The sequence below is a fragment of the Littorina saxatilis genome, linkage group LG17 (genome assembly GCF_037325665.1).
Source record: "Littorina saxatilis isolate snail1 linkage group LG17, US_GU_Lsax_2.0, whole genome shotgun sequence".
Taxonomy (NCBI): Eukaryota; Metazoa; Mollusca; class Gastropoda; order Littorinimorpha; family Littorinidae; genus Littorina; species Littorina saxatilis.
In genome coordinates this window covers 67,159,699-67,182,229 of record NC_090261.1, presented here as the reverse complement: position 1 = coordinate 67,182,229, position 22,531 = coordinate 67,159,699, and the positions used below count along the sequence as shown (strand labels likewise).

The window sequence follows — 22,531 nt, the reverse complement described above, 5'->3', positions numbered from 1 at the left end:
ACAATGTAAACACATATCTCAGACTGGAATCGTGGACTTTCGTGCCGTAATTCATTGTTCGTAGGAAGCGTAACTTTCCTACTTCCTCTCTTGTGAGTAATCTGATACTGGGTGAAAGTCGTGTCAGAAACAAAGAACGCTTCTTTTGTCCACGCTTTGTAGATAATGAAAGGACAGAAACGTGTTGGATACTATTTTTTTTAAATTTTTTTTTATTATTATTCTCTTTATTTATATAGCGCCTTATCCGAAGTTCAAAGCGCTAAAGGAAGAAAAATGAGCTAAGTTTTCATTTTTGTTTAATTTTTCATTTGTGTGTCCGTCTATTTCAAAGACCACTTGGTCAAAGTTCTAGTCAATATTTCGTTCAGTCAATGATTGAACGATCCATACATTAACTGTTTATAGAGTATAGCAACACGTTTCTGCTTTTGAAGTAGGCCCACTTTTACCGTCAGATCAGACCACAGGGCAGATTTTCTCCAGTGCTGTGACTTGAGTGTAAAATCGGACGATGACGCTGTCGGTGGCTCACTGCCTGTTGCTGGTGTTGGTAGCACTGACAAGAGGCGAGCTGATTCAGAACGGGGGTCTGGAGTCCCCTGACCACTGGGACTGCTGGGGCTTCCAGTGTCAGACCACCACTGACCGCCACTCCGGTAGCCACGCTCTGCGGACCTCTGGACGGTGAGTTTGCAGTGGTCACTGTGTGTTTTGTAGAGCACTGACGCGCCCGGTGTCTTGTTAACGCTACAGTTGTTATGTAGAATGGTAGCAAACTTGGTATTTCGTACGCCGGATACCCGCTAGGTGTTACAATGATACTTGAGCACAGGTGGAAAGCTAAGAAACAAGTGTTTGATCCCGGATTTAATTACTCCGACAGAACAAACAAATTGACGAATCAAAAACCAAAAACTAACAAAACAACTGTGACGGACAGCTTGTGTAGGAAATAAGTGAGTATGTATCGATAGAACATTGGGCGTCAGAGTTCGATTTAAACTCATATTTAGGCGGCTGACCAAGACTACAAAATAGTGCATGTTTGTGTGCGTTCAATCGTAACAAAATAATAATAAAAGGAATTCTAATTAAATTCATCGACACATAAATGACACAGATCTTGACAGTCATGGTTACTATAGATCTCAATCTGTGTAAAACGCCATAATAAGTCAAAAATGCAAGTAACTTATTATGTTCATGGGTCACGTCATACCGTCTATGGCACTTCGCTTTCCTAACTCAGAAAGCAATCCTACTAGTTCTATGTAGAAGACCTCACAGCAAGATCTGTGCTACAACTTCATCTAAACACTCAGTCGCTACAGCTGGCAGAAGTGTGTAATCTTGCTGTGCTCTGTTTTCCCCCCACCAGGACTCAGTACTTCATGGGCCCCTCACAGTTCGTCCCGGTCAAGACTGGACATATCTACACGTTCAGCGCGTGGGTCAAGCTGCTCAATGACCATGACGGACAGTCCCTCGACGTGGAGGCGGCATACACTTATCCTGGTCAGTAATGGGTCATTCTGAATCACATTTAATGAGATACGACTTCGATTGAACACACTAAGAACTCTCTTCTTCACCCTCCCCATCTGGAAAAAAAACCTTGCGCCAAAAGCCAAGCAAACTTCGAGAAAGCGTGGTAAATGCAAATAATGGTGACACGTTACATTTTGTCTCTACTTATGTATTTCGGCCGAGGAAATGACAAAGAATTTCCAGAATGAAGTTTGTCTTGATGACTTCATTATATCAGCAGAATGATGAAACATGCTCGTGAGGTCACCGCAAGACCGTGCATGTGTCGCTACCGGAGGTCATTAACGGGACTTTCCCGCTCCAGCAAAAACAAACAAACCTGTCTCAAATCACCCCAAGTATTCATAACATGTTTTCGTGTTGTTTTGCTTTGTTTTCGGAATTATGACATTCCACGCGAAAGATGCTTAAGACGCTTGGGAGAATTGTCAATTATTCAAAGATCATGCGGCTCGTAAGGCCAAACAAAAATATATGTTGGTTTAGGGTAACCCGACCGACCTTATCTTTTTTTCCCGTTGACCCTAAAACTTTTTGTTCATTTAAAAAAAAAATGTTGGCACATTTTGCGAACCATACCGAGACTAAGGGAAGTAACCTCCTTAAAAATCGACTAAATTAAAAAATATATAAAAGCCGACCTACCGACCCTATCTTTTTTTGGTCACATTACCCTACACCAACACATATTTATGCGATTATCGGCGTGTCACATCTGTAGCTCTGCTTGCTCTCCTTTCTTTGACCCTGATAACAATACTCCGTCGCGATATAACCTTGAACGGTTGAAAACGACGTTAAACACCAAATAAAGAAAGAAAGAAAGATAACAATACTTCTTCCTCTTCTTCTGCGTTCGTGGGCTGAAACTCCCCCGTACACTCGTGTTTTTGCACGAATGGATTTTTACGTGTATGAGCGTTTTTACCCCGCCATTTAGGCAGCCATACGCCGCTTCGGAGGAAGCATGCTGGGTATTTTCGTGTTTCTATAACCCACCAAACTCTGACATGGATTACAGGATCTTTTCCGTGCGCACTTGGTCGTGTGCTTGCACTAGCACTAGCAGGTCTGCACATAAGTTGCCCTGGGAGATCGGAAAAATCTCCACCTTAAACCCACCAGGCGCGGCCGGTATTCGAACCCACGACCTCACGCTTTGGAGGCCGGCGTCATACCACCAAGCCATTGCGCCCGTCTGCTCGATTCTGAAAAAAACACAGATTCCAGAATCGAGCTGGCGTTTGCTTTGATAGTAATACAAACTGGCGTCTGCTCGATTCTGGAATGTGTTTTTTTGTCATCGCTTTCGTTATTGTCCTGCGTATTCGTTCCCAACAGCACTGGAAACAAATGAAGACGAACAATCAAGACGGTTGATAAATCGACAACTGATAAACCAGCAAGATGCTAGCAAACAAATGAGAAAATATACCAAAAAACAACCTTATCAGCTTTTTGGGGTAGGCGTTGTTGGTGAATCGATCACTGATAAACCAGCAAGATGCTAGCAAACAAATGAGAAAATATACCAAAAAACAACCTTATCAGCTTTTTGGGGTAGGCGTTGTTGGTGAATCGACCACTGATAAACCAGCAAGATGCTAGCAAACAAATGAGAAAATATACCAAAAAACAACCTTATCAGCTTTTTGGGGTAGGTTTTGTTGGTGAATCGACCACTGATAAACCAGCAAGATGCTAGCAAACAAGTTAGAAAATATACATAAAAACAACCTTATCAGCTATTTGGGATATAGTCCAGGCATCTTAGCCACTTTAGTGAAGGGAACGTTGAAGTGACAATGACTAGGTTTAAAATGTCCCTTATCAGAAAGTTCAACCTCATTCGTTTGATGTTTATTAAGCACATTTTCATATAAAGTTGGCGCTTCATACGGAAAAATGGCTTTGAAATTGACCCAAATCCTTCTTTGGGCTCTGTAAATGTCGTTTGGGGGTATGGTTGTAAAATGGTATCTACTGGTCACCCCAATGTATAAACTGAAAACTATTTCTGCACCAGAACACGCAGAAAGGATTGTATCTGCCTGATGTCTGATGCTTTTCAAAATCCCCAACCACTAACACCTTCAAAACGGACTTTAACTGACACTGTTGTTTTTCCCTATATAATCCTTACTATTTTTCCGAGACGTCGTCGTGTTGTGTATTTAGCTTGCCACAACCTCATACATGGTCCTGAAAGTTAAAGTTGAAGAAAATACTAAAGATAAATGAAAAAGCTGACGCAGTGTCATTCGCACCGTGAATCCCCCCATGGGAACATACTAAAGTCTGGTTCCAAATAGGCTCAATTTCCTTCTATTTCTTTGTATTTCTGCCTCGTAGGGGTAGGGGTGTTCAAACCAAAGGCACCTTTAAACCAAAATTCAAATCACACATCTTACAATACTAAGACACTCAGCAGTAAAAGGGTGTCTGCTGGTAAAAAATTCCAAACAATCCTAAAAGTACTTCACTACTAAAAGTGCTTTTAAAAAGAGCCGTTATTTTTCCCTCTATATTCAGTATTGTGTTTTCTGCGAACATGTAGTCTATTTAGATGGTTGTCGTGTGCACTTGAGTTGCTAAAGCGTTTTCAGTTGGGCATATGTCGAAAAGCAAAGAATTAGCCCTTTGAAAACCATCAGAACTGTCACACAAAAATAACATTTACCTATCTCACCAACTGACCAAACATAGGGCTTTTCCTTATGTATTATGTATTGTCGTGTTTTTTGTAGCATACTTGTGAAAACAGCCACCACTGTTGTAAATGATACTTTAAAGAGCATTATTTCATTTTTACAGTTGAAGGACAACCTGGACTGCCGTATATTACAGCTGTTTTACAATCAGCCAAAATTTTCTTAACAAACGTATGTTAAGAACAACTCCCACAGTGAAATTGAAGGAAAACAAAGTGAAAATCCGCCTGCCATAGAGGAGCTAAAGAATCAACAATAAACGACTGCATGGATAGCTTGATGCACGAATGCATTGCGGACATGTTTGTCTCCAACCAAGAGAAAGTTCCAAAAAATCCCTTTTGTGCTTCTTATTATACAGTGACGTCAAAGACAGCCTTTTCTGCTGTTCATACATTCAGGGGTTATGGTTACACTAAACGACGTAGTTGTAGCCATACTGCCATCCAGATTTATTTTTTCCTTGCGAGCAGTCACAGGGTGTTTGTGCTGTCTGCCAACCGTTAGATGACCCCGCCCAAGTCTGTTAAGGGACCGTTTGACCGTTATAGAACGCGTCTTTTTGATTTTTTGGCACAGTTGGAAACGGTTGATTTTTATCCCTACCATTGTTTCCAAACATTATATAGGAATGTTTTGTGAACAACGGATAATAGCCGCTACTCGCATGTGTAGCAAAAGTGAGCGTACATACTCACCCTGGTCGTACAGCCGTTGTCCGTTGCCCGTCTTTATCTGTCTGTACTGAACATTACCTTTGGATATTTCTCCAACGCTATGAAGTGAAGAAACACCAAATGTTGCAAAATGTTGTATGACCCCAAGAGCTCAAAAAAGATACTTGAGAACCTTGACCTTACCATAAGGTCAAGGTCACAGGGAGAATTAATGTGGTCTAAAAACTGCAAAATTTCACATTGTGCCAGTTTTCTGGAAAACAAATTAAAAACAGCGGGCTTAGTTTTGTATGGTATACAAGAAAAAGAAAGCCTTATCTTCTGATACCATTTTGGTTGACCTCGCTTCAATGTCAAGGTCAGAGGAGCCCTTCAAAGTTGAATTGTAGACATATTTTGATGTGAGCTTGCCCCTTTAACTTTACTATGGACGATATCTCTTACAAACTTAAACACTGAGTGGGGCGTTTGTTAGAATTTCATAGTGAGCCACATCTGGTCACATATCGTTAGGGTCAAGGTCACATTGACCCCTATGAAAAATGTGACCAAGCCGGGTAAAGAAATCCATGTGTCTTGGTAAAAAATCTTAACAAAGCAAAGCCCATGCGACTCTCATGCTTGACCTTTGTCTTAAAGTGACCTTGACCTTCAGGTGACCTTGAAGGTGAAGGTCTAACAACTGAAGCTGGCAAGGACATTGTACACTATTAGAACTGTTTTACAGATTTTTCCTACCAAATTACACATGACCTTTGGCCAAGGTCAAGATCATCAAAGGTCACACATCACAAGGCTATCAATTCAAGACATAGGAAGCATAAACATACTTATTGGCACTTTCTACAAAGAGACATTGTCACTTTTAGTGATTCAATTGCCCGTTTCAGTCACATTTCATAAGGGGCAAAGTGACCTTGACCTTGATGATATGTGACTAAATGTGGCTCAATATCAGTATATAACATGTGCCCCACACAATTATGAAGTTTGAAAGATTTTTTTCATAGTTCAGGGTCAAGGTCACTTCAAAACATGTATACAATTCAACTTTGAAGGACTCCTGTGACCTTGACATTGAAGCGAGGTCAACCAAAATGGTATCAGAAGATAAGGCTTTCTTTTTCTTGTATACCATACAAAACTAAGCCCGCTGTTTTTAATTTGTTTTCCAGAAAACTGGCACAATGTGAAATTTTGCAGTTTTTAGACCACATTAATTCTCCCTGTGACCTTGACCTTATGGTAAGGTCAAGGTTCTCAAGTATCTTTTTTGAGCTCTTGGGGTCATACAACATTTTGCAACATTTGGTGTTTCTTCACTTCATAGCGTTGGAGAAATATCCAAAGGTAATGTTCAGTACAGACAGATAAAGACGGGCAACGGACAACGGCTGTACGACCAGGGTGAGTATGTACGCTCACTTTTGCTACACATGCGAGTAGCGGCTATTATCCGTTGTTCACAAAACATTCCTATATAATGTTTGGAAACAATGGTAGGGATAAAAATCAACCGTTTCCAACTGTGCCAAAAAATCAAAAAGACGCGTTCTATAACGGTCAAACGGTCCCTTAACAGACTTGGGCGGGGTCATCTAACGGTTGGCAGACAGCACAAACACCCTGTGACTGCTCGCAAGGAAAAAATAAATCTGGATGGCAGTATGGCTACAACTACGTCGTTTAGTGTAACCATAACCCCTGAATGTATGAACAGCAGAAAAGGCTGTCTTTGACGTCACTGTATAATAAGAAGCACAAAAGGGATTTTTTGGAACTTTCTCTTGGTTGGAGACAAACATGTCCGCAATGCATTCGTGCATCAAGCTATCCATGCAGTCGTTTATTGTTGATTCTTTAGCTCCTCTATGGCAGGGGGATTTTCAATTTGTTTTCCTTCAATTTCACTATGGGAGTTGTTCTTAACATACGTTTGTTAAGAAAATTTTGGCTGATTGTAAAACAGCTGTAATATACGGCAGTCCAGGTTGTCCTTCAACTGTAAAAATGAAATAATGCTCTTTAAAGTATCATTTACAACAGTGGTGGCTGTTTTCACAAGTATGCTACAAAAAACACGACAATACATAATACATAAGGAAAAGCCCTATGTTTGGTCAGTTGGTGAGATAGGTAAATGTTATTTTTGTGTGACAGTTCTGATGGTTTTCAAAGGGCTAATTCTTTGCTTTTCGACATATGCCCAACTGAAAACGCTTTAGCAACTCAAGTGCACACGACAACCATCTAAATAGACTACATGTTCGCAGAAAACACAATACTGAATATAGAGGGAAAAATAACGGCTCTTTTTAAAAGCACTTTTAGTAGTGAAGTACTTTTAGGATTGTTTGGAATTTTTTACCAGCAGACACCCTTTTACTGCTGAGTGTCTTAGTATTGTAAGATGTGTGATTTGAATTTTGGTTTAAAGGTGCCTTTGGTTTGAACACCCCTACCCCTACGAGGCAGAAATACAAAGAAATAGAAGGAAATTGAGCCTATTTGGAACCAGACTTTAGTATGTTCCCATGGGGGGATTCACGGTGCGAATGACACTGCGTCAGCTTTTTCATTTATCTTTAGTATTTTCTTCAACTTTAACTTTTAGGACCATGTATGAGGTTGTGGCAAGCTAAATACACAACACGACGACGTCTCGGAAAAATAGTAAGGATTATATAGGGAAAAACAACAGTGTCAGTTAAAGTCCGTTTTGAAGGTGTTAGTGGTTGGGGATTTTGAAAAGCATCAGACATCAGGCAGATACAATCCTTTCTGCGTGTTCTGGTGCAGAAATAGTTTTCAGTTTATACATTGGGGTGACCAGTAGATACCATTTTACAACCATACCCCCAAACGACATTTACAGAGCCCAAAGAAGGATTTGGGTCAATTTCAAAGCCATTTTTCCGTATGAAGCGCCAACTTTATATGAAAATGTGCTTAATAAACATCAAACGAATGAGGTTGAACTTTCTGATAAGGGACATTTTAAACCTAGTCATTGTCACTTCAACGTTGTTCTCTAATATGCCTGGACTAATAGGTTTTGTTGGTTAACTATCAAACATCATAAAGAAGGATTGATTTTGTGAAAGATGAGTGTTCTGGTTACACATATCTTGCAGGCAACGTGATTGAATACAAGAGCATCGCGACACGGAACAACGCCAAGACATCCGATGGGTGGATCCACCTTCAAGGCAGTTTTGTTGTGCCCAGAAGTACGTCATCATCCTTGTCTTCATCGTTGATGTCGTCATAATTGTCAACATCGTCATTGTTTGTCACTCACTGTCTCACACCCAGTCATTTTGTTGTTTACATTTTTAATTTTTGTTTGGAACTGCCACGTTTAATGTGTCATATAAATGGCATGGCGACATAATAAGAAAGAAGATTTGTATTTATTCCCATATATATGCAAATGCTAACAAGTTCAGCATCATAGGTATGTATACATCACATCCTGACCTCAGGTCAAAATGAGTTCGGCTCATTCTATCCCTGACAGGATGCCTTGGTTTTTCTTGTCTGGCGAGGAAATCGATTTTTTTAAAAACATATTTAGAGCTTTTCGTAATGTGTTATGGATATAAGCAGATTCGCGATCGTCGATAATGATTTTTCATGGTGTTGTGTATTTTTTAAATTACAAAGGAATTGATATGTAAGACAGTTTCAAGCGAGCTATTTTCCGCGGCTGTATTTACTGTGCAAACAACTCTAAATATGGCAAAAGTGTCACGTGATAATCAACCGTTTCGGCGCTCGCTGGAGCAGACGATTTTTTCTGACAGTGATGCAACCATATATTAAGGTCTCCTTCCGGCAGCAGTCCCACAATTTCGACTTATTTTGACCTTAGAACGATGTCTTTATTATAACTGTGAAGAACAGAACGGAGATCACTGTCGAAGTCGGCCAATCTGCAATCATTTTCGTCTCGCGAACACTGCTCGCGAACAACATATGGGAGATAACTCTGTATTTTTGCTTTGATAGATTCACGTTGGACTTTAGCGTCCACGGTCAGAGAGATAACTGGCGATAGCCGTGGAGCGATGATGATCAGAATGAGGACATCAGTGCACTGGTACATTCAAGCTTTACTGTGCATGTGTATGCTTGCGTTTGCATCTTTGTCCATGTTTCTGTTTTGGGTTATTTCTCTGTCTGCTGTTCGCATGTAAGCTTATAGGTCCAATTCATTCTTCTTACTCGGCGTGACGTTATCAAATGGATCGGCTAGCTTTAGCCCTAAGGGGCACAACTCAGCTCATACTCTCTTCGCTCCGCCATATTGGATGCCGTCTTTGTTAGTTTTCTTCATTGCACTCTTGTTCTTTTTGCGTATTTCACTGTGTATGCAGACAAAATGAAGAAAACTGTGCATGCATGAGTCCAAAGGGGATCTGCCTTTTTAACACAACAGCACAACATAAAAAGTAAAGCAAGAATACATTATTATATTCATTTATTTATTCTTTATCTTAAATTACTATGCAGACAGTGCACCAAAATTCACAAGATAAAGCTCTCAAGACAGGCAAATGAGGTACAATGCAGCTCAGGTAATTACTGCAAAGTATAATTTTCAAAGCATCCTATCACAGTGTTCACTCTAAAGGCACAACCGATGGACAATTGTTGATTAGCGCACTGCACACAGCAAAAAAATAACCAGTTATAATCGTCTTCTCCGCTCAGTAACTTCCTTCCAGTTGTCACCCTGATGGTAAACAACTTTAGGGATCCTAAAGTGTGCCTGCTGACTGCAGTTTTTGGCCACACAACGTGTCATTTTCACTTTTGTCGAGTCGCCACCCAACGCTCAAGCACTGTCAGAGATCGTGCAAGGCATCCAACATGGCGGCGGATGACCAATTCCAGAGAGTTACGACCCGTGATTCTCATACCGCGCGCGCCGAGTAGAAATGCTGTTGATAACTTGAGTTTCTGCAATGGGCCTATATATATGTTTGTACCTATGGCGCAGCACTGACCAACATGAGAGTGTATTTCCAAAGCGGCCCGTCAACCTCCGCTAACTTTGCTGTGGACGACGTCTCCCTAACGGAAGTGACCAATCACGTGACAACATCCAGCTTAAACGGCGTCATCGACAAAGTGCGCAAGAGTGACATAAAGCTGCAGTAAGTGTGTCAGTAAGCTGTCACTTGTTTGGCATTCGGATCACCAACGTGGGCAGTCTTACGTTACCAGCTTTATTTTATTTCCCAGCATCTTGTTAATTAAAATGGTAAAGTGAATCACTTTGCGTTTTGCTGTGTTGAAGCCTTTTCCAGGTTTGTTGTGTCTGGCTGAAATGTGAACAGTCTTGGTGTATTTAGTGTTGTTGCCATTCTCCTCGTGATGGTAACTTGTTTCCTGCTAGAAAAGCACTTATTTGATGTACGACCTGTATACTTCAAATGCATATTCTACAACTGCAAGTGTCATGAGATAATTTAAATATCATCATGGTCTTCTTTTAACTATATTTAAGAACAAGTAAACAATTATACTCTTTTAAAGCGTCTCAAAGGCCTGTGCGATTCAACGATAGAATTGATGTGTACCATGTTGATTTCAGCGTTACGACAGCATCGGGAATCAACAAAGCTGACCTGAAGATCCGTGTGAGTTAACAAGAACATAGGGACTGGGTGGCCGAGTGGTAACGCACTTGCGCTCGGAATCGAGAGGTTGCATGTTCGACCCTGGGTCAGGCCGCTATTTTCTCCCCTCTTTCCTAACCTAGGTGGTGGGTTCAAGTGCTAGTCTTTCGGATGAGACGAAAACCCGAGGTCCCTTCGTGTACACTACATTGGGGGTGCACGTTAAAGATCCCACGATTGACAAAAGGGTCTTTCCTGGCAAAATTGTATAGGCATAGCTAAAAATGTCCACCAAATACCCGTGTGACTTGGAATAATAGGCCGTGAAAAGTAGGATATGCGCCGAAATGGCTGCGATCTGCTGGCCGATGTGAATGCGTGTTGTATTGTGTACAAAATTCCATCTCACACGGCATAAATAAATCCCTGCGCCTTGAATATGTGCGCGATATACATTGCATAAAAAAAAATTAAATAAAATCCCTGCGCTTAGAACTGTACCCACGGAATACGCGCGATATAAGCCTCATATTGATTGATTGATTGATTGATTGATTGAACTTGATGGATTTAATTTGACCTATCACGATAACAAAACATTACAGCAAAAATCAGGAAAGCATCTCGCAAACCGAATTCGCGAAACAAATAGAAAAGCATAAAAGTCGTTTGGTGTCAGCAGTCAGTAAAACGGAGAAACGTCTTTGAAATCTCATAACTTAACCGTCGTTTCCACAGAATTGCCAAAAAATATTCGCGGGAAAGAAAAGATGTGACGCCAAAACTGTCTTCTTTGAAGGCCATTTCGGCAACTTTGTCGGGGAAAATCAATCCTTTTTCAACCCTTTCTGGGAATTGAAATTGCTAAAACCTGTGATACACATTTTCTTCGTGAAAGAGAAAACTGTGACTTTGTTTCTTACATCTTTTAAGGATAAAATTATGTTAGTAGCATAAACGGAACACCGGGTCAAAACTTTGTAAAGTGTATAAGTATATTTCGATGTGTATTATTATTTGATATGGAATTGTGCACAGAATAATGCATTTATGTCTGTTTTTCAGAGGCGCTTAGAACTATTTTGGCCATACCAATATCCTCATTATTATTCATCTTTGCTTTCCTTTTTAATGACAGGTGGTGCAGACGAAAAAGTCGTTTCCATTCGGCACGGCAGTGAACGCAGGGAAGTACAACTCTAACGCTGGTGGGGGCAAGTACCGAGACTTTATCCACAAACACTTCAACTGGGCTGTGCCGGAGAACGCCCTTAAGTGGCCCGTTTTTGAAGGCCAAAGAGTGAGGCCAAACAAAATTAGATGTTGGTTTAGGGTAACGTGACCAAAAAGATAGGGTCAGTAGGTCGGCTTTTTTTTAACGATTTTAAAGGAGGTATGGTTCGCAAAATGTGCCAACAGTTTTTCGTTTTTTTAAGAAATAAAAAAAAAGTTTTAGGGTCGGCGGAAAAAAATAGGGTCGGTCGGGTTACCCTAAACCAACATATATTTTTTGTTTGGCTCAAGATGGGCAGGGCTATATATACCGCCCAAACATTTTTTTTTTCTTAATCATCACTAGCTGTATGTCATTTCCCTTGACCGGAGCCGTCTTCTTCGTCTTACTGGACATGCATGAATACTTAACAGGCTGGCAAACAGTATAGTAAGCCTATATGCAGAATGCGGTTAGCAAAGACAAACTGGATACATTGCACGATGACAAGTTCACAAAAACAGTGCGCGAAAGCGTTTACCACAGCTCTCTTGGCACAGAACTATTGTCCAACCCCTTGTTTCCAGGGTCACAAGAACTACCAGCCAGCTCTCGATATGATCCACGGCCTGGAGAGTCACGGGTAAGCTGAGAATGTCTGATGTCTTTGAAGTTCAAATATTTAGTCATAAGTTCGAACTGTATGAGATCCAGAACAAGCCGCTATGCTCTGACGTCAATGAAAAGGTACAGGTTACCATACTGGTCCATGGCTTTGTGTCCCACCTGTGAAGCAGGAGTACCACAAGACTATTCTAAAGTGCAATTGCGCTAGGACATGTTACCTACAAGGACACACAACACCCGCTGTAAAGCCAGTATATCCTTCTTCTTCCACACATAGACCAAATAGCCTGGACCGCCAACTCGTCACGTGACCCTTCGAGGTTACGACGCTCGACTTTCACAGGGGCGCTTAGCGTCCGGTTTGAAAGACAGTGGAAAGAAAGCACGCTCCAGTTATTTGTGACAATGGGAGGTGACAATGAACTGGATTTTCCAAAACTCCAAACTAAACTTTACAAAACTCATCGAAAAGCATGTTCCATATGCACTTTAGCTGAGTTTATTTTAGCATTTTCAGAACTTACCTCGGCAACTTCGTCCATGTTTACAATCAACACCGGATATGACATCCCCCTGATTTCTGAAAGGCTAGTAAGCGTAGCTTCCTAAATGCGTGAGGCCGCTACCTCGTAATAGAGAGACAGAGCGGAGAGAGAGCTAGTTGGCGGTCCAGGATAAATGGTCTATGTTCCACAGTATTGACCGTACCAAAGTTTAGCAGAGTAATCAAAGTCAGATTCAGCATTGAACTTAACACCGCTATTTTGATAGAATTATTCGTTCTGCGGCATACACATCATATTCATTCCTGTACAAGGAAAGATAAAACTGACAATGATGGAGTCTTCAGATTAAAAAACCCAGAGGGATCGAGAGGATCAAAAACGGCCATCCTATTTTGCTTTCAATGTACACATTCTCATCTGGAGGTAACTGCTCAAGCAACGTTAATTTCTCTCAGGATCAAAGTGCGCGGTCACAACCTGGTGTGGTCAGTGCCCGACAAGGTCCAGGGCTGGCTCAAGGCGCTGTCCGGCAACGAGCTGAGGACAGAGGTCAAGCAACACATAGAAGAGACCATGAACAAGACACGCGGGCTGTGAGTGTTCTTTTCGCTGCTAAGTTATAGGTATGCAAGCACATTGGGGGTGGGGAGGGGGGGGGGTTATTGGTGTCATAACTAAGCTCAGTATATTTGAGAAAGCTATGATTTGCGGGCACAACAGAAAAACTTCTTGGTAAATAACTTTACTTTGCACGCTATAGAATACAAGATGCGGATACAGGTAGGACCAAAGCACTGTTATTTTTTGCCTTTATTCAAGAAAAATTAGTGACTCTCAAATGCCTTCCCACCAGTGCCAAGACCCTTCACAGTGTGCACAAACGAAACAATTGTTCGTCATGTGAAAAAGACCACCGAGTGGACCAAATCCTCTCACTTCTTAGTAATAGGGGTGTGCGAGTCGTGTACAACTTTGGTGGTATTCAGGAGATTTATTTGCCTTTTTCCACAGCCTGGAGCACTGGGACGTGGTTTGTGCGTCAGCGGGGTGTGTGTGTGTGTGTGTGTGTGTGTGCGTGCGCGTGCATGCGTGCGTAGGCTACGTTCTTGCGTGTGTGCGTTCGAATGAGAAAGAAGAGAGAGAGAGAGGATTGAACAATGAGGTCACGTTCTCTGTCACATGAATACATATACACACACTGAAGGCTACTTCGGACACGAACACTTGCCAACAACTGTGGTTGGACATGCTTTTGAAATGTAATATTTTTTCGACATGATTTCTGGACATACGAATCCCGCTGTGTTGCCTACTGATGTTGCGAATGATGAAGGTTTTGAGTTGACTGACCTTGAGGAGGGATTGCATCAGGCGTTTATCGTCTCAAATTATATCCTTGCTACTTTTCAGGAGTCAACTATTGCCATTCATGGTAACTTGGATAGTCAATGTTTTTATTTGTTTGATTCCCATCAAAGAAACAGAAATGGTAACCATTCTTCAAATGGCGCTGCAGTTTTGATGTCATCAAGTTAATTCCTTTGCAGAATTGATTGATTTTCTCAAAAGCCATTATCAATGTGTTTATCAATTAACACCTGTTCATTTCTGTCCAACTGCAATGCAAACTCAATGTGGAGGAAACAAGGATTCATTACAAACAAGTCATCCCTGTACATCAACAGATTTATGTACCTCAATCAATACTGCTAGTATGAGTGACAGGAATCTAAAAGAAACAAGTCGCGTAAGGCGAAAATACAATATTTAGTCAAGTAGCTGTCGAACTCACAGAATGAAACTGAACGCAATGCAACGCAGCAAGACCGTATACTCGTGGTCCACCGCTCACAGCATTGGCAGTGAAATTGACAAGAAGAGCGGGGTAGTGGTTACGCTATGCTGCATAGCACGCTTTTCTGTACCTCTGTTCGTTTTAACTTTCTGAGCGTGTTTTTAATCCAAACATATCATATCTATATATTTTTGGAATCAGGAACCGACAAGGAATAAGATGAAAGTGTTTTTAAATTGATTTCGAAAAAAAAATTTGATAATAATTTTTATATATTTAATTTTCAGAGCTTGTTTTTAATCCGAATATAACATATTTATATGTTTTTGGAATCAGCAAATGATGGAAAATAAGATAAACGTAAATTTGGATCGTTTTATAAATTTTTATTTTTTTTTACAATTTTCAGATTTTTAATGACCAAAGTCATTAATTAATTTTTAAGCCACCAAGCTGAAATGCAATACCGAACCCCGGGCTTCGTCGAAGAGTACTTGACCAAAATTTCAACCAATTTGGTTGAAAAATGAGGGCGTGACAGTGCCGCCTCAACTTTCACGAAAAGCCGGATATGACGTCATCAAAGACATTTATCAAAAAAATGAAAAAAAAGTTCGGGGATTTCATACCCAGGAACTCTCATGTCAAATTTCATAAAGATCGGTCCAGTAGTTTAGTCTGAATCGCTCTACACACACACACACAGACACACAGACACACACACAGACACACGCACATACACCACGACCCTCGTTTCGATTCCCCCTCGATGTTAAAATATTTAGTCAAAACTTGACTAAATATAAAAACAACCAAACGCAAATGTACTACTACTTCTACGACTCGTTTGAATGTAAAACAGAAATGTAACACTATCTGTGACAATGACGGTTCTACGACTCGTTTGAAGGACAGTATAGATCGAACCTTAACCCACAACTACGAAAATTTGTGTCAGACTTTTTTGAACAGGAAAATATGCCTCTGTTCAACAGTAACCAAAACATGGAAGATGTTTTTGAAACTTTACAGAAATGTAACACTAGCCTATCTGTGACAATGTTGCTTTTGAATTGAACCCACATTTGTTGAACATGAGAGAATGTTCCTGTTCAACAGTGCCCAAAACACTGAATTTGACGTTTTTGAATCTTTTCTGTCATCTAACTGAATCTGACGTTTTTGAATCTTTTCTGTCATCTAACCCAATTGCTCATGACTTCATCGATCTTGAACATGCCTACTTTTCAAAGAAAGACAGACAAAAGCGAAATCTGCATGTTAGCCATCTGCCTGAAATGGTCAATGCACTTTTGTAAAATTGTCACAGCTGTTATGCACTTTTGTGAAATGGTCAGTGCTGTTGTGCACTTATGCAAAACTTGGTTCTGTGCTGTTAACATTTGAACAAAATGCATTTTGTTCAAATGTTTAGTGCAACTTGCTACTATATAATCTCTGTATGCGCTTTGTGGTAATAATGCACTGTTGTGAAAAGTTTGCGCTAAATGTTGGCACTATGCATCATTGTTGGAGCACCCTCCTGTAGATGCACCATGCTGAAAAATGTACTTATGAATCAAGCATTGACTGAAATAAACAATTTATATATCCAGCACAACATGCAATTCATTAACTTTTGACCCTAACCTTTAACACTTCCCAAAATAAATCTTTGGTGGACATTGCATCGACGCTGTTCATTTTGAATGAACATTATTCTTGTCGTATTTGCGGACGACTTGAGTAAGTGTTTGGCTGTTAGGACTCTACCACTTCGTCCTTTTGTTGTTGTTGAAATAATACTTCTTCTCATTTGTATGCTTCTCTCGTGAATAGTAGATGCCTAGTATTCGTTGAAGGACAGTTTGTTAGACAAGGCAATGTGCCTTAGACCTTTATCCTTGCAAAATAAAGTTCGTTCGTCCGTTCGTTCTTGTGAGGGCACCATTACGTACACCTAACTCGTAATGCTGCATGCGAATTATTGACACCTTTTCTCAGTATGAAAACGATTATTCGCACCACAGACGATCTTTCTAGTCTTTTAGCTGCTTTAGGATTCATCTTCCACTTGATTGCATTCCAGTCGACTAGAGTGTGCCTGCGCTCTGTGGAGGGTGACATTGTTTTCTCTCAATTAATTGGTAGATTTACACAGGTGCAACTTGCTAAGTAAATTCAGCACACAAACGCATGTACGCACGTACATCCGCACGCACGCAAACACGCAGGCACGCACGCACGTACGCACGCACACACACACACGCACTACCACACACACAATTACAAACACACACACACACACACACTACCACACACACAATTACAAACACACACACACACACACACACACACACACACACACACACACAAACTACACACCAACGAGAGACAACATTTGTAGGAAGATGTCATGATTTATTTGTAGCACAGGAAGCTGAATGTTCATCCAAATGAACCACCACCCACACTTCAACCAATCAAAACCTTTATCGGCAGTGACGTCAGAGTCCTCATGAATATTCATACACCTCACGCTTAACATTTTTTCTCTCCGATTTTCATGATTGTTCTGCTAGAGAAACTTCCCGAGACTTCGGTTATTTTTCAGTCAAATGTATTAACACTCTTTCCGAAATAATCACCAATCCTTCCCGATGCTTTAATGTCTATCTTTTCTTCCTTGAGCAAGTTAATAATAATAGTAATAATAATAATAATGGACATTTATTAATCGCCCCTTCTCACAAGAGCTCACGGCGATTTACATATTAATTTCTGCCGTGTGAGATGGAATTTTTTACACAAAACATCACGCATTCACATCGGCCAGTAAATCTCAAGCCATTACGGCGAATATTTACTTTTCACGGCCTGTTATTCCAAGTCACACGGGTATTTGGTGGACATTTTTATCTATGCCTATACAATTTTGCCAGGAAAGACACTTTTGTCAATCGTGGGATCTTTAACGTGCACACCCCAATGTAGTTGTCTGCTGATTGGTTGTAGTAAGGCCACCTGCTCCGTTGACCAATCAGTAAGTCTGTTACGATGTCATCTGAAAAGTAAAATGGAGAATATATTATTGTTTGGCAAGCTGCGCCTACGATCTCTCCGATTAGATCGTGTGTGTAAATGACAAAAACAACTGAAGATATCCGGGAGTGGTTGGGTGAAAGTCATGAGATATCACAAACAAAGTTACAGAGTTCCCTTTCTTTCGGGTCGGTAGTCGCTTTTTATATTTAGTCAAGTTTTGACTAAATATTTTAACATCGAGGGGGAATCGAAACGAGGGTCGTGGTGTATGTGCGTGTGTGCGTGTGTGCGTGTGTGCGTGTGTGTAGAGCGATTCAGACTAAACTACTGGACCGATCTTTATGAAATTTGACATGAGAGTTTCTGGGTATGAAATCCCCATACGTTTTTTTCATTTTTTTGATAAATGTCTTTGATGACGTCATATCCGGCTTTTCGTGAAAGTTGAGGCGGCACTGTCACGCCCTCATTTTTCAACCAAATTGGTTGAAATTTTGGTCAAGTAATCTTCGACAAAGCCCGGACGTCGGTATTGCATTTCAGCTTGGTGGCTTAAAAATTAATTAATGACTTTGGTCATTAAAAATCTGAAAATTGTAAAAAAAAAATAAAAATTTATAAAACGATCCAAATTTACGTTTATCTTATTCTCCATCATTTGCTGATTCCAAAAACATATAAATATGTTATATTCGGATTAAAAACAAGCTCTGAAAATTAAATATATAAAAATTATTATCAAAATTAAATTGTCCAAATCAATTTAAAAACACTTTCATCTTATTCCTTGTCGGTTCCTGATTCCAAAAACATATAGATATGATATGTTTGGATTAAAAACACGCTCAGAAAGTTAAAACAAAGAGAGGTACAGAAAAGCGTGCTATCCTTCTTAGCGCAACTACTACCCCGCTCTTCTTGTCAATTTCACTGCCTTTGCCATGAGCGGTGGACTGACGATGCTACGAGTATACGGTCTTGCTGAAAAATGGCAGCTACTTGACTAAATATTGTATTTTCGCCTTACGCGACTTGTTATCTGTCTCTGTCTGTCTGCCTCTTACTGTCTCTGTCTGTCTGCCTCTGTCTCTTACTGTCCCTGTCTGTCTATCTTTCTGTCTGTCTGACTGTCCGTCCGTCCGTTCGCCCATCCGTCTGTCTGTCTGTCTGTCTGTCTCTCTCTCTCTCTCTCTGCCTCTCTGTCTGTGTGTCTGTCTGTATGTCTGTCTGTCTCTCTCTCTCTTTCTCTCTTTCTGTCTCTCTCTCTCTCTCAGACACACACACACACACACACACACACATCATCCCCCCCACACACCCAAACACACTGACCAATTCTGGGGCATGTTGTTTTCAGCAGCGCGCTCGATGAGGTTCTTCAGGAGCGTGTACCTCTGTTCGTCACCGTTATCCCTCTTCCTCTTGCCGCTAGAGGGAGCCACGAAAACATAATTGTCAACTACTTCTCAACACATTTATTATTGAACAGAGCGCATCAAGATACAGTGAAACCTCGCATAACCTCCCATTATAAGCCATAGGCTTGTTATAGTGTTTTTTATTTGTAAATGTATGTAAATGGCATCTACAAGTAAACGGAAATAAAACATTGCGTCAACCAACCTACCTCCCATAACGACCCCTCCCAATAACGTTTTACGACCTATTTTTACGGGTGCCTTTCACACTGTTACTTACCTACCTAACTTATTCGAATGCAATACTGAGTTACTTTCATCTGCAGTGCTCGAGAAACTGACTTACTACTTACGCTAAATTAACAGTCAGCTCAGACCATTCCACTATGAGAGATCTAGAAACGGTGTTAATATTTTGACTATTGCATGTTCACACAAAGCTCGCTTCCGTATTTTCTGTCCAATTTTAGTTGCAATGGAGCAAAAAATTAGAACGAGAGACACGAAAAAAATGTATGTTAGTGGTTTATAAGTAAATAACCCACTTATAGTGCCTAGGTTACCGGCACGGTTGGACTAGTGGTAAGGCGTCCGCCCCGTGATCGGGAGGTCGTGGGTTCGAACCCCTGCCTAAGACTTTAAAATTGGCAATCTAGTGGCTGCTCCGCCTGGCGTCTGGCATTATGGGGTTAGTGCTAGGACTGGTTGTCAGAATAATGTGACTGGGTGAGACATGAAGCCTGTGCTGCGACTTCTGTCTTGTGTGTGGCACACGTTATATATGTCAAAGCAGCACCGCCCTGATATGGCCCTTTGTGGTCGGCTGGGCGTTAAGCAAACAAACAAACAAAGTGCTTAAGTTTAGTCGTGCGGATCGACCGCTCAGAATTGACCATTGTAAACCTCACTGTGCTATAACTACTTACCACTATACCTTTACAAACTTCTGTCAAACAAGTTTCACTGCCTAACGTTAGTAACGCGGACCGACGTCTCAGAATGAGCTATTTAAAAATGTGACGTACACCAGACTGGATACAAAACAGTCAGAGATTCTAAATTTTGCGAAGCTGAAGGGTGCGAAATATTATAATTTTCTGAAACAAAGGTTTAGGATGTTGTCTCTTTTGGAGCCCATTCAGAAAAATAAGACTTAGAAAAATGTGGAGTCTTATGAATACATAAAAGATAAAGCTACAAAACAAAAGCTACAAAACAACATGAAATTGAAGGAAAGAAGTAATATTACAAGGGAAATAGAAACGAATATAAAAGCAAGGTACTTTTTACATTTAGTCAAGTTTTGACTAAATGTTTTAACATAGAGGGGGAATCGAGACGAGGGTGTGGTGTATGTGTGTGTGTGTGTGTGTGTCTGTCTGTCTGTGCGTGTGTGTGTGTAGAGCGATTCAGACTAAACTACTGGACCGATCTTTATAAAATTTGACATGAGAGTTCCTGGGAATGATATCCCCGGATACCTTTTTATTTTTTCGATAAATGTCTTTGATGACGTCATATCCGGCTTTTTGTAAAAGTTGAGGCGGCACTGTCACACCCTCATTTTTCAATCAAATTGATTGAAATTTTGGCCAAGCAATCTTCGGCAGGACTTCGGTATTGCATTTCAGCTTGGTGGCTTAAAAATTAATTAATGACTTTGGTCATTAAAAATCTGAAAATTGAAAAAAAAATTAAACAATTATAAAACGATCCAAATTTACGTTCATCTTCTTCTTCATCATTTCCTGATTCCAAAAACATGTAAATATGTTATATTTGGATTAAAAACAAGCTCTAAAAATTAAAAATATAAAAATTATGATCAAAATAAAATTTTCGAAATCAATTTAAAAACATTTTCATCTATTTCTTGTAATGTCGGTTTCTGATTCCAAAAACATATAGATATGATATGTTTGGATTAAAAACACGCCCAGAAAGTTAAAACGAAGAGAGGTACAGAAAAGCGTGCTATCCTTTTCAGCGCAACTACTACCCCGCTCTTCTTGTCAATTTCACTGCCTTTGCCACGAGCGGTGGACTGACGATGTTACGAGTATACGGTCTTGCTGAAAAATTGCAGTGCGTTCAGTTTCATTCTGTGAGTTCGACAGCTTGACTAAATGTTGTATTTTTGCCTTAAGCGACTTGTTTTTATTTTTTATTGATTATTTCTTTTTTGGTTTTGCGTAAGTGTCCAAATCTTCAAACAAATCGAATGAAAAGCAACAACAACAACAACAAACAAGTCGCGTAAGGCGAAATTACTACATTTAGTCAAGCTGTCGAACTCACGGAATGAAACTGAACGCACTGTAGTTTTTCACAAAGACAGTACAGCTTCGTCAATCCCCGCGAGAAGGAAATCGCTCACCTTCCACGTGCAAAACGCAGTGATATTGACACGCCAGAATAGCGCGGTAGCGTATTGTGCTAAGCAGGAAAGCGCGCTTTTCTGTATTCTTGTTAACTTTCGGAGCTTGTTTTGAATACAACCTATCATATCTATATGTTTTTTGGAATCAGGAAATGATAACGGGTAAGATGAAATCATTTTTGGATCGATTTCTTAAATTTTTATCGTAAGACTAATTAGTCTATTTTCGTTAATTGTGATCACATTTTAAGAGTAAACATGACATATGTATATATTTTTAGATTAAGAATATGATGAAGAATACGATGCAATCAATTGTTAGTCTGTTTGCGAAAATTCGATTTTAATGACAACTTTAATGAGCAAACTCCTTAATTAATTTGTAAGCCTCCAAACTGAAAGCAATACCAAAGTCCGGGCTTCGTCGAAGATTCCTTGACCAAAATTTCAACCAATTTGGTTGAAAAATGACAGCGAGACAGTGCCGCCTTAACTTTCACGAAAAACCGGATATGACGTCATCAAAGCTATTAATCAAAAAAATGAGAAAAAACGCCTGGAGATACCATACTCAGGATCTCTCATGTCAAGTTTCATGAAGATCGGTCCAGTAGTATTCTCTGAATCGCTCTACACACACACACACACACACACACACACACACACACACACACACACACACGCGCACATACACCACGACCCTCGTCTCGATTCCCCCCTCTATGTTAAAACATTTAGTCAAAACTTGACTAAATGTAAAAAGAGGAAAAGAAAAAAAAATTCAAAAGGAAAGTAGATAGCATGCAATAACAGTAAATCAACGAAACAAAGAACAAATAAAATAGAACAAACGAATCAAATTAAATCGAATTAGATTAAATAAAATATAATTTAATGCAGTAAAATAAAACTTTTTCTTCAAAACGTATAGGTCTACATAAGAAAATACAAAAGTCAAAATTAAGAAAAAAGTCTCTCCAC

General features: G+C 40.2%; 3 protein-coding genes across 5 annotated transcripts in view; 1 reads left to right on the top strand and 2 right to left on the bottom strand.

Annotated features, from left to right (window-relative positions):
* The window catches only part of LOC138952270 (tryptophan--tRNA ligase, cytoplasmic-like), a 306,357-nt gene that overhangs the window by 1,153 nt on the left and 282,673 nt on the right, over positions 1–22,531 (bottom strand). The gene's annotated exons all lie outside the window — the stretch shown is intronic.
* The window catches only part of LOC138952271 (uncharacterized), a 32,739-nt gene that overhangs the window by 32 nt on the left and 10,176 nt on the right, over positions 1–22,531 (top strand). The window contains exons 1-8 of the mRNA XM_070323901.1: positions 1–687; positions 1,382–1,518; positions 8,074–8,169; positions 9,945–10,101; positions 10,542–10,587; positions 11,705–11,866; positions 12,367–12,422; positions 13,368–13,505. The exon at positions 1–687 is cut by the window's left edge and continues 32 nt beyond it. Of these exons, the coding sequence (XP_070180002.1) occupies positions 515–687; positions 1,382–1,518; positions 8,074–8,169; positions 9,945–10,101; positions 10,542–10,587; positions 11,705–11,866; positions 12,367–12,422; positions 13,368–13,505 (965 nt within the window). The 5' untranslated portion in view covers positions 1–514. The remainder of the gene's footprint in view (positions 688–1,381; positions 1,519–8,073; positions 8,170–9,944; positions 10,102–10,541; positions 10,588–11,704; positions 11,867–12,366; positions 12,423–13,367; positions 13,506–22,531) is intronic.
* LOC138952272 (uncharacterized) overlaps positions 17,108–22,531 on the bottom strand; it is a 52,892-nt gene continuing 47,468 nt past the window's right edge. For all 3 annotated transcript variants that reach the window (XM_070323903.1, XM_070323902.1, XM_070323904.1), the window contains exons 4-5: positions 19,085–19,180; positions 17,108–17,771 (exon numbers count right to left, since the gene is read on the bottom strand). In XM_070323903.1, the coding sequence (XP_070180004.1) occupies position 17,771; positions 19,085–19,180 (97 nt within the window). In that variant the 3' untranslated portion in view covers positions 17,108–17,770. The remainder of the gene's footprint in view (positions 17,772–19,084; positions 19,181–22,531) is intronic.